The 12025-nt window shown below is 47.2% G+C and overlaps 1 protein-coding gene across 11 annotated transcripts in view; it reads right to left on the bottom strand.

Annotated features, from left to right (window-relative positions):
• The window catches only part of TEAD1 (TEA domain transcription factor 1), a 253414-nt gene that overhangs the window by 56706 nt on the left and 184683 nt on the right, over nucleotides 1-12025 (bottom strand). For 5 of the 11 annotated variants that reach the window (XM_032853506.1, XM_032853507.1, XM_032853501.1 and 2 more), the window contains exon 4: nucleotides 10531-10593. In XM_032853506.1, the coding sequence (XP_032709397.1) occupies nucleotides 10531-10593 (63 nt within the window). Of the gene's footprint in view, nucleotides 1-10530; nucleotides 10594-10682; nucleotides 10746-12025 lie in introns of all 11 variants that reach the window. The other 6 variants (XM_032853505.1, XM_032853499.1, XM_032853498.1 and 3 more) reach the window with 2 other exon arrangements.

The raw sequence follows: 12025 nt of genomic DNA, 5'->3' as shown, positions 1-12025 counted from the left end.
TCCTACCTTTTGAAGTGGAATCTCTCTACCATCTCCCTTAATAACATCTCCCCCTTTATCCAAAATACATATTTGAAAATTAAAAGGATTAAATTTTTTTTTGTTTGTTTAAAATCTAAAGCAACGCTGCAGATAGTAAGGCCTGCCACTGATATCTGCAGGTCAGAACCGGCGGTAGACCCACTTAATCTGAAATGGGAGAACGGAAGGATGCCGAGCTGAGAGACTTCAATGGAAGGGCCTCTAATTTGTCATTTTCAGCCAGAGATACATGCCTGGCTTTGAAGAAATTGTAACTCTAAGTGTCAGACCCGAGAAAATTGCTTCTCTGCGTCACCTGGTCTAAGACTTTGAGACATGCCACACCATCCTCACCACTCACCCCAGAATCAAGGGGGGTAAGGGAAGGGGTTGTTAATCTACCCAAATAACTGATGCTACTGTGGTGAGTTAAAAAATCTAGGCTACATTTGTACACCAGGATAATTTTATCCTACAAGGTCTTTAAACCAACATTCCTGAAATGCAGATGAGTTTACAAAGGCTGAGCACACCGTCTTATCTTGGAAAACTGTTCTGAAGTCAATACTGAGTTACTCTTAGATATACTCTTAGAAATACTCTCAGGGTGTGTGTGTCTCTACACAAGCACGCACCCACAAAAACGCTGTGTCCCAGCAAAAAGCCTGGACAACTCACACAGAGTCCTTGTTACTGATCTGAAGTCCCTCCGTCCCTCAGATGACAAAGAATGAGGCCACAAAAAGCTGACTGTTTGGTGAGTGGGGAAAGAAAAGGCAAATCTCCTTTTTCCTAAGGAACCCTAAGTCAAGCCCATGACCTGAAGTGTGGAAAAGTATTTACGGAACAGGAAACATGGGGGGGTTGCTGAGAACAAATGGCCTGTCTGAGCGGAGAATCAGAGCAGATAAAGCACCGTAACGGGGACACAGGTCTCAGGGCCCGCTCGCCTTTCTTCCCTGTCCAATTTCTGGCATGCCATGCCGTCAATGGCCTCACCACCTCAGCCACACGGGGTCCAGCAGGCTGTATGCATAAACTCCTCAGCCTGAAGCCTTTCAAACGGTTATAGTCTCTTAGAAAACAGCCTTTCACATGTCACGAAGCAGAGCATGGCGGCTGCTCTGCTTCCGGGCTCCGCAGACTGCCTCCTTGTTACGGTTTCAGTGTGCCTCATGTTTGGGAAGTATCTACATGACATGTGACAGGAAGGCAGCCGCATCAGAAACGCACATGGCTAGAGCAGTGTGCAGCTCCAACTCCAGGACGTTTCACGGATCAGCCTCCAGAAGGGACGAGAGTCTTACTCCCACGTCCCTCTGCCTCCTCAGTGTTCAGTTATCTCTAGGAACCAACTACCTCGTCATCTTCCGGCACTAATCATCAACCAATTTTAAAGATGCTATGAAAAGGGTTATGAGCTTGTGCGTGCCATATGATAGCTGTTACACAGTTAATAAACAGCTTACAAAATCAACCTACTCTGAAGACCTTGCTCAGGAAGCATCACTTTAAAATGTAAGGACTCCAGCCCACTTCATTCACAGAGAAGCCCACCAACACATGAGGAGGAATCCGTAACATTTTAAAAAGACCAGGGATTCAAAAACTCTGCATAGCCCTTACATGCTTTTCCCCAAATATACTTTTCCCAGCACTGCAAATATATAACACAAGAGAGGAAAGATAGCAATTTGCTTGCAAAATCACTTTTTTCAAAAACAGACAGAACAAAGAACACTCTTCTAGAAAGTCATCTCGCAGATGCTGTTTCTTGTCTTGCGCTGTGGGGGTTCACATGACCTCTGCAATTATTAGCGCTGGTCCCTGAGCAGACAGACATCACAAAACTCTGTGATGGTTTGGGAGAAAAGATGGAGGGCACTTGAATTTTTCTAGCCATGATCTCTCATTTGCTTATTATTAGAGAAAGCAGGAGTAAATACAAAAGGGGGCTATTCCGGTCAGGCAACGGCTATTGCCAAGAAGGGAAGGCACATTCACACTTCTCCTGACTTCCCATGTAATGAGTAGCAATTAATTCATCTTATTGTATTTCCAAATGCCAAAGACTCCATTCACATCAAAGAAAAAATTTTCAAGGCTTTTACCATTGTTCATTTTTAAATGTACTAAGCTATATTTAGTATTTTATAATTGTCAACAGTGTTTCCTTTAATTCCGATGTGGGGCTCAGCATTGTTAAAAAGATTATAGATGAGGACCCAGGTGATTTGTAGGTGTGCCTGAGGACTCTCCCAGGAAGCCTGGCACTCAGGTCAGCTACTAGGTCTGGGTGCTAGGGGTCGGGAGCGGGGAACACCCTTCTGATCACAGGCCCTTTTCCCCTGGGAGGCAACAGCAAGGGGCAAGAAGTCAATCTCCCGAGAAGCCAGAGGAACCCACGCCTACAGCAGGCTCAAGTTTGCCTCCAGACTGAGTATCAGCTCCCACCGCTCATTTGCCCTGTTTAATGCAAACATGCATGAAGAGGGGGCTCCGCTGAGGGAGACAACGTGGAAGCACCCTAAGTCAGGGAAATGAGCCCCCATCCTTGACCAGCATTCTTTGGGGAGACAGCATGCCACTATGCTGAGAGTTCGGGCTTTGGTGCCAGCTGGCCGTGGGATCAAATTCAGACTTGTGACCTTGGGTGAGTCACCTGGCCGTTCTAAGCATTGGCCTCCACATTTCTAAAATGAGGACAAGAACACCCACCTTCAGGCCTGCTTTGGGAACTGTGTTAAGCACTCCACAGGGTGCCCGCAGCCTTGCCATTCAGGGAACTTGGGAGTCTAACAGGGCCCAAGTCACCAGAAAGCCTTAGGAGCCCCGGTCCCCATTCCATAAACTTTCAGCACCATGTTCCTCTCAGGTACTGTCTACACTGGAGGCCTGCTAACAATGGGATGTCTCTAGGAAGGAACACAAGGAGAGAATGGGGCTGTTCCTGTTGCCCTGAAAAAGCAAACCAAGTTCTGGCTCAGTTCATACAGAAAGGGAAACGCATTCAGTCCTCCAGTTTACACCGGGAGCCCTGCATCACCACACCCCTGGTGAGCGGTTCTAATTCCATCACACCCAAGCACGAGAAATTACCGGTCTCTAGTCTCAGCTTTAACTCACTTAAATTAGAAACAAGGTAGGGAAAATATCGCTGGGGAGAGAGGGTGCATGCCACGAATGCAAAAGAACCCCGTGAAGGTCAGCAGACGCCAGGAGAGGCAGCACGTCATTTCCCGAATGCCACAGCCAGGCCCAGCGTCTGGTGCTGGTGCGAAGCCCAAGGAGGGGGTCGTCTCAGGCTTCTTGGGCCCAGTGACCATGGACAGCCAATGCCTGAAGGAACAGAGGGGCTCAGGAGGCTGTGGGGGGCACCCGTGGATGAAGCAAAGCATGTCTCCCATGTGGACGGGCCCATTCCTGGCTGGAACCAGTGGTGATACCACTGGGAAGGGGCAGTGTGGATGGTGGCAATGCCCCAGCAAAGTTCCTGAACTCTTTGGGAGAATTAAATCAGCAGTCTGAACTTTAAGCTCTCTGCTTATTGGAAGGAATGGCAGACTGGAAAGAATGGCTTGTTCAGAAATCAAATCACAAAAGGCCAGCAGGGTGAGAATGAGGAAAACAGCCCCGGAGAGCACATGTAGCTCGTAAATTAGTCACCAACGACTGGACACAAGCGGACCATCTCAGGCCTCTCCTGGCATGACGCAATGTCAGCAAGTGCGGGCTTTTTCTCAGCGCGAGCCCAGAGCTTGACACAAACACGTCTGCTGCCCGAGATGTATTCCCGCTGAGATTAGGGCAGAATGAAGACCTCCTTTTCTCGGGGTCCCATCTGGACCTATATACTCCCCAAAACGCACTCCACACAAGTGGTCTAGTCCATCCTCTCAGGAGGATGGCGGTCCACAGCGTGGCGGCGGCCTGCAGGGCACCCTTCTGCTGCTGCTGTGAGGAAAGGGAGGCCTCTGGGCAGGGACAGAACCACTCACAAGGCAACTGAACAAAAAGAGATAGACACTCAGAGAGGGAAACTCAAAGTAGGAGCTCTGCGTAGCACAGAAAGACTGCTTCCTGTGTGGACAACACATCTGCATTCGTTCTAGGGGCTGGGATATTAAATCCCCAGTGCTTAAAAAAAATAGGTAAGAAGAGCTAATGGCCTCTTGGTCCATTAACGGTGAGTGAAATCATTCAAAGGCAGGAATAATTTCTAGAGTTGCAGCCCAGTGTTCAGACCATACCACACACTGTCTTCTTGGACTGCTGGGCCGGAGATGGCAGCGAGGGGAGAGACAAGGGGAAGCGAAACTGCTACGGGGTACACCACTGCAGACATAGCTGGTGACACAGGGGCCAAAGCAGGGAAGTATGCATCCCTGGAATTCCTAAACGCCCGTTGCACAGACCCAGAGGTGACCGGCACCCTGTAGCCGCACAGCTGCATCTTCTACCTTAGAACCAGAACCGGGCCTAGTTACGAAGCCCCGAGTCACCGAAGACTGACCTCGTGCCTGCAGAGCAGTGGGCCACAAGGATTCTGTCGGAGTAGGGGCCACAACATGGCACGCCCAACATCAAGACAGGATGCCCTCAAAGCTAAGCTTTATTTCCGACCAGCAGTTAGCACCCTCATGTGTCTCTTAAGGCACTTTGGTCAGGAAGATTAAAGCAAAAAACCTGCAAAATCTATGTTTAATGTCCAAATTTCTAGCCTGCTGGCCACAAATGCCTTGCATTTCCTTATCCCATCTTAGAAGGCTCTTGAATCTCAACTGCACTCTGGGGACCCCTTCACCCCTTCTCCCTATTCTACTGTCCCAGTTTCTCTGCTCCTAGTTCTTCATCTCTTTGCACCAGGCCTCGACCACTTCACTGTTCCCTCCATCTGCTTGCCCCTGGCGTCCCTCCCTTATGGTTATAGTTTGTGTCCAAGGTCAGCCCAAGTTGTTGGTCAAGTCTATCTTGGCTTAGGCTGCTATACATCGTAGAGAAAGTCTCATGTTGGTAGCAATGGCTTTAGCACAAACTCAGAGTAAATGATGAATTAAAAACCTAGATTCATTTCAGGACAGCGCAAAAGGAGAAAACAGTTTTCGCTGGATTTATTTTCTTAGGGAAATAAGTGGTAAGGAAAGATACTGTTGGTGGGGAGTGGGGAGAAGAGGGAGATTGAGACTAGCTGGGGAAGGGAGTTGGGGAGAGGAAATTAGGAAAAGTAAGAATAATGGTTTGCCATTTGATTCATTCCACTGAAAAAAATTTATTAAAGGAAAAATGTCCTAATGAACATGATCATTTCTGCTTGGTATGAACATAAATATAGCACTTCTCTGCACTTTTTAACTTCGTTGTATTTAAAATGTAGCAACCCAAATTCAGAGTTCATTTTGATGTAATTTTGATAGTGAATGGCTATGACTTTAAGAACACCCGACCTTCGAAAACCTAGTTGCATGCTGCTACTGAAAAGTTTTGGTGTACACTTTTCAGACTCAGTACACGTTTCAGACTCAGTAAGGACAGGAGTTTGAAACATAATCTATTCTTCAAAAACACTGAGGAAGGAAAAGTTCACAGCAGCCCCAGCGCACTGGTGTGGGAACCAGCCGTGGAGGGGGGAAGCGCTAATGTGAGCCACTGAGCTGGGCCCCGGGAAGGCGGGGGGTGGGGGGGGCGTGTGGCTGCCCTGTCTAGGCCCTCACTGCTCTCTCAGACGACACCACCCCCTGAATTAGGCTCCCTGCCTCCAGCTCTGCCTCCCTCTTGGCCATCCCTCTGAAAACAGTGGGAGAGAGCTTTCCAAAGCTTAAGTCTGAGTGCTTCCTACACGCCCCCCAAGGCCGGGAGGTGACTCTCACCCTCCCATAGATGACCCAGGACCTTCCTGTTAAGTTCCTCCAGTCTCGTTCCCATCCCATGCCTCCAAGTAATGGTGTTCTTGGTGATTCCCCAAACACCCCCATATCTCGGGGGAACTGTCTTCCTGAATGCCCAGTTATGGCACCCCCTCCAATGAGGCTTCCCTTACTTCTCCCACACTCAGAATCACCCACTCTTTTCCACTGCAGTCCCCCAGCTGTGGGACAATCTACTGGAAGCCTCGTATTTCTCCCAAATGTGGCCAAAAGCAACAGAAAAGCTTAGTGGTCCTCAAGAACAGACACTCTGCATATTTGACTCTCTAAGCCCAATATCTGCTCAAGGGTCTAGAACACACTGGATTCTCGAGAAGTTTGCTGGAGTGAATTAATCATTTTTGTGCTTTATAAAGCTTGAATCTTTGTGGAAATCTTAAACTTCCCCCCAAAACAAAGTTTGTTATAAAAATTAAAATTAGGGGCGCCTGGGTGGTACAGTCGGTTAAGCATCTGCCTTCAGCTCAGTTATGATCCCACAGTCCTGGGATCAAGTCCCACGTCGGGCTCTCTGCTCAATAGGGGGTCTGTTTCTCCCTCTCCCTCTGCGCTCTATCTCAAATAAATAAATAAAATCTTTTTTAAAAAAAGTTAAAATTAAAGCCCACACATTTGGGGGCAAATCTGGCTCACAAACAAGCACTCTGAGAACCGCTTCTGCAATTAGCAGAAGCCTAAAGCTGACCTTTGCAACTTATTTTAAATAGATTTTCAAGGGCTGGACTGTGACACGGGAATGACCACTCTCTCCGTGAGTGTGTTTTCTTCAGAGGAATATGGTAGAGCTTGCTGCAGGGCACACGCTGTCCTGTAGAGGCTGCAGGAACAGCTGAGAGGAAGTCACCTCCTTGTCCCTTTGCCTCAAGCAGGGTGGTTTTCAAACCTTATTCAGTGGAACAGCCAAAGAGGCCATTGCTAAAGATAAAAGAGCATGAGCTTCAATCAAAACAGCATTTACTCATTTGGGGGTGCCTGGGTAGCACAGTCTGTTAGGTGTCTGACTCTTGGTTTCGGCTCAGGTCCTATCTCAGGGTTGTGAGATCAAGCCCTGTGCCAGGCTCCAAATTCTACTTGGAGTTCACTTCTGATTTCCTCTCTCTCTCCCTCAGGCCTTCCAGCTCCTGCTCTATCAAATAAATAAATCTTAAAAAAAAAAAAAAAAAGAATAGTGTTTACTCATTTATATATTAAATGTTTTGACTAAGATTTCAGTCTGAAGTATGAGTTTGTGGCTTAAAAAAGGCTGGAAAGTGACTAGCCTCAAGGACTCTAGCACACCCTTCCCCGGGAATGGACGGGGCAGGGGGGGTTCCTAGGCATTTGGGCTCATGTGGAGGCCACACTTGGCAGCAGTCCTAGCTCTGAGCAAACCACCTTTTTCCAACTCCAAAGGAGGACCAAGAGATGAAGCTTGGCTTCATTTTTCAAAGGAGGGCTACAGGCCTCCATCCACCACCAGAGAATAGAAATCCTTGACTTGGAAGCATACGGTCAAGTGACCAGTGGCAGGCTGAGGCTGGCAGGCAGGGACAGGTCCTGAAGTGGCCAGTCAGCGGCCACCTTCCCTCCAGGAGGCCTTGCCACATCTTCTCAGGCAAACCACATCTCTGTTAAATCTCGATACTTCCTGCCCCCCTCCACCGCCCACCCAGAAGCTACTCTCATCGCCTGCTGGGATGACTTCCACCTTCTGTGGCAACTTTATCTCGTTAGTTCGTGTGGGAGGCCAGGATGACATGGCTATCAGCCTGACCCCACAACGAACTCAACCGGGAGACTCAGCCCTGCCTCCCACAGATGCGCTGTTAGACTCCAGAGCTGAATGAGGGAGCACAGAGAAATGTGCGCCATCAACCTCTCCTACAAGACCACCTCCCGGGTACAGCTGGTCAGGAAGGTTAGGGAAGGTGTCTCTAACATCAAACACCCATGGGCAGTGAAGGCGGCACCCTCTCTGCACACAGGCGACAGCTGGTCCCATGCTCCTGGACTGTCCTAACGTCCTCTGATTGGTGACACAGCAGCTCTGTGGCTAGGACCTCACTGCCCTGAGTTACGGGTGACTGCCACAGGGTCAGGCACACACGAAGCCCACACCTGGACCAAGGGCTCTAAGTTAAAAATTCACCTTGCTTCTAAAAGGTGGGCACCGAGGAAAAGGTCAGTAGCAAGAGCTACATGCCCAGCTCCAAGGGACACGAGGGGTGACACAGGGCTGTGCAGGCACAAGGCCTTCTGCTTAAAAACCGTCTCCCACCTCCACTGGACACAGCCCCGCCTGAGAGAGCAGTGGCTTATGATTCAGAAAGATCTGAGTTCAAATCCTGACAGTGATGTGTGCTAGGCTTGGGGAGCTCCGGGCACATCAATTAAACTCCTGGAGCCCTGGTTTCCTCAGTGTTACTCCTTAAACTCTCAATAATGGAACTGCCTTGGCAGCGAGCTCAGTGGAGAGACCGTCCAAGAGACCCTCAGCACACTTGACTCCTGTCTTTGCATTCCCATCACCACGCGGCACGTCCCTAGGATTCCCTCCACGTTTGTTCTTGGCTCTGTCTGCTAACACTTACCATCCCACAGTGCCCTGTACTTCCAATTCCCATTTCCACGGCCAGCTCTGTGAATAGGGGGTTGACTGTTCAATGCCCACCATGATGAACGCCATGCCCAGAACGCTCAACTAGTATTAGCTGACGGGAAGAACAAAGGCCTCCCTTCTTCCAAGAATAATGTGGCAGGGAGGAAGGCAAGTAAATGCAAGAAGATGCAGGTGGCGCTCAGAGCTGAAAGGCAGAGCTGGTTGCCACCCGACCACCCCTGTTTCTGCCTCCTCCTTGGGTCTGCCCCCAAGCAGACTGGGCCAGGGCTGAAAGGAAGGGGAGAGTCACCTTCTCTTATTTTGGAAGAACATAGATATAGCCGTGTGTTTGGGGGTACACGAATGTATAAAGTAACGGTAAACTGTTTCCACCGAGGAAGACTCTTCAGGTTCCCAAATGAGAAAAAGTGCCCTTCCCGCATCCCATGGGGATTCCCTTCTGGACAGGAGAGCTTTGTTTGTCATGTACAGGGCTTCTGGTCCAGGGCAGTGGGCCCGGGGCGGGGGGTTAGGGGTAGGGGCAGCAGGAACCACGCGGATGGTAGAGAAATAGAGCAATTCATAACATTGCAGATGGGAACACAAAATCGATGTCTGTCAACTTCTTTTGTACATCATTAATTCGTTAGCGCAGAGAAACCAGAAACAGAGTCAGAACTTGAGCAAACACTGGGGTAGTTGCATCCACATAGAGAGGACGGCACCCTTGGTTAAAAAGCAGGATCTATGAGGTTATCTTAGTCTTCCAACTAACTGCTCAGCCAGTGCAGCTAAAAGCCAGCCACCATCAGCCACACGTGCGAGCGAGCGAGCATGCTGCCCACTGCAGAGGGCCACCAAATGCTCCTTCCTGGTCACTAGTGCTGTTCCACAGCCAGCCTTGTTTGCATAAAAGAAAAAAAAAATTGGGGAGGACTTTGGGAAGGATCCCACTGTCGACCGTTCGGTGCTGTGAAATCACACTTTGTTCTTTAGGTTTAGTACAAAAACAAATTTAATTAATGTATGGGGAAAATCAGAACAGAACCACCACGAGAAAGGTAAGTGGGAAAGGAAATGATATGGGCTACAAACTCATTTTTATTAGAAAGTAAAGCACTTCTGTGCAAACTATAATCCCTCCATATTTCTAAAATAGGGCATTATGGGAAAAAAAAAGTCATTTATGTTTTACTGTAAATCTTGGAAGGGGAGAAAATAAGGAGAACTTGCATTTAAAAACTCTCATTGCCTCTGTTTATTCCGGCAAAATATATTTTCAGAGACTGGAAAATCAGACACACGTAAAGAACAATTAAATTCACGTATAAATGGAATTGCAAACATGGATTTCATTAAGAGCTTTCCCATCTCTAAGATCTTTTTTTTAAGGCCTCACCTCAATTTATTTTTTTTTTTAAGTAACAGAGCCTTACACTTAAAAAACAGTATTGAGCAATATGGAAGAAATCTGGCAGAAAATCCTGTGTTGAAAGAACACATGAAAAATTACATGAAAAAGACGTGTCTTTCATAAGTATTCTTTAAAATACATTAAGAGCGTAAAATAACTTCTAACTATTCTTTTAAAGTAATTTCATGGTAACTACTCTGGAAGTTGATTCTTATTTTATTTATTTGCTATTTCTACAATAACTTGGTGTCTCTGGACCTTTTCTCCCCCCCTCTCATAGCCCAGGGCTGTTTGGTGGACATTTGAAGGTTAAAAAAAAAATCATGTTTCTGTGCTGAAAAGTTATCAAGACCAGCTCTCTGCTGCATTTGCATTGTTATTAGGGACACACACACACACACACACACACACACACTGAGCTTAATGTGAGGCTAGTACAGAAAGAGAGATTAGACACAAAGAAATGTAAACAGCTCTCACATGCGAGGAAACTAGGTTACGAGAATCCCAGCACCAGGCATTCACCAGTCACCATGGAAAACAGGAAGTGAGATGCATAGCAACCACAAGCCAAAAAGCAGGAAAGCGCATACCTTTAGCTTGGAATGAAAATCACGAGATTTCCTTCTGGCAAGAACCTGAATGTGACTAGACACCTGCAGGGTAGGGGAAGGGAGGAAAACAAAGGAAAAGCCTGTAACCATGGAGATGAAAAGCCCCCTACAACTGGGCAAGCCAGACGTACCTTAATGGCGGCTTGAATTTCTCGAACTTTCTTTCTTGCTAAGACCTGTATATGACTAGACACCTACATTGTTCGGGTTTATGAGGGGAAACAAAACAAAACAAAACAAAACAAAAAAAGGAAATCAAATATAAAATCGCTACTCCTTGGGAGGGTTCTGGGGTGGGGGGTTGAGGGGGGAGGTTATTTGCATCTCAACAAAGCTCTGCAGTTAGGAATACACAGTCCCAGCCAGACACCAAGCCCCCAGCGCTGTTCTAAGCTTTTCAGACTGGGTCATCACTGCAGTGACTTGATTCAGGATGAAAGTTAGGCTGCTCTTAGTTTTCTCACCAGGGAGAAATCACGGGCACAGGATGAGAGGGGGAGAGTGGAGTTGTTTTCTTTATGAAATTTAAAAGGTGGGGCTAGAGGCAAATGAAAATATTTATAGCTTCTCAGTATCAGGAGGGAAAATCCCTTCTCAATTTAGAAGAGACTATCCATAAATTAGCACATTCTGCAGAATCAAAAAAGCTGAAGCTGTCTGTTATATTCTGATCTCATTAAGAGCTCTGGATTCTGTAGCAAATGTTAAAATAATACTGACATGTAAATTAGATCTCAAAGAGAAATGGAAAGACCCAGTTAGCAGAGCAATTTTTTTTTTTTTTGCCCTTATAAATATCTTTAATCCTTCCACTCTTCTGGATATTGACTGGGCGCCAAGTGGATTTGCATATTATTACAAAGCAAAAAGTGTGAATACAGCCAGCCAGCCATCCTGTTAAAAATCTGGGTGGAAAACCACACGATTTGCTGAACAACAAATTCACATTGGAGAGGTATCACCCACGGCTGCCTAAAAACATCCCCAGGACGCCGGGTGTGGAAAGCCAGCCAAGCCCAGCTTCTGAAACACGACCATTCCACTGGGTAAACAAATTTGCATCTCTTTCAGTGGGACTTGGTTAAATTTAGAAGAGTCCCCCAGTGAAGGGCTTGGGCACATGACCAGAGCTCCTAGACCAGCAGACAGCTCAGGTCCAAGGCTTTCAGCGTGTTGGGAATTAGATCTGTCTGTTTCAGAAATTCAGAAACTTCCATTTAAAAGTTCAGCGACTCAGACTGAGAAAGGTGGTTATTTTATTTCAAATACTCTGCTGACTCTAAAATCAGGATTTAGGGTAATAAAAGATCCTTTTATCTTTCAGTTTCAATGATTTTTTTTTTCCAATTTGTTTTTTTGTTTGTTTTTTGTTTTTTTTAAGTACAGAGAAGCAGGAACTCCCCCATCCTCTTCACCCCTCCATCCGGCTCCTGCTTTCACTGGCTCCTGCTTTCACTTGTTCTCTTCCGAGTTC

The sequence above is a fragment of the Lontra canadensis genome, unplaced genomic scaffold, assembly GCF_010015895.1.
Source record: "Lontra canadensis isolate GAN:19392208 unplaced genomic scaffold, GSC_riverotter_1.0 scaffold7, whole genome shotgun sequence".
NCBI lineage: Eukaryota > Metazoa > Chordata > Mammalia > Carnivora > Mustelidae > Lontra > Lontra canadensis.
This window is presented reverse-complemented; position numbering and strand designations above follow the sequence as displayed.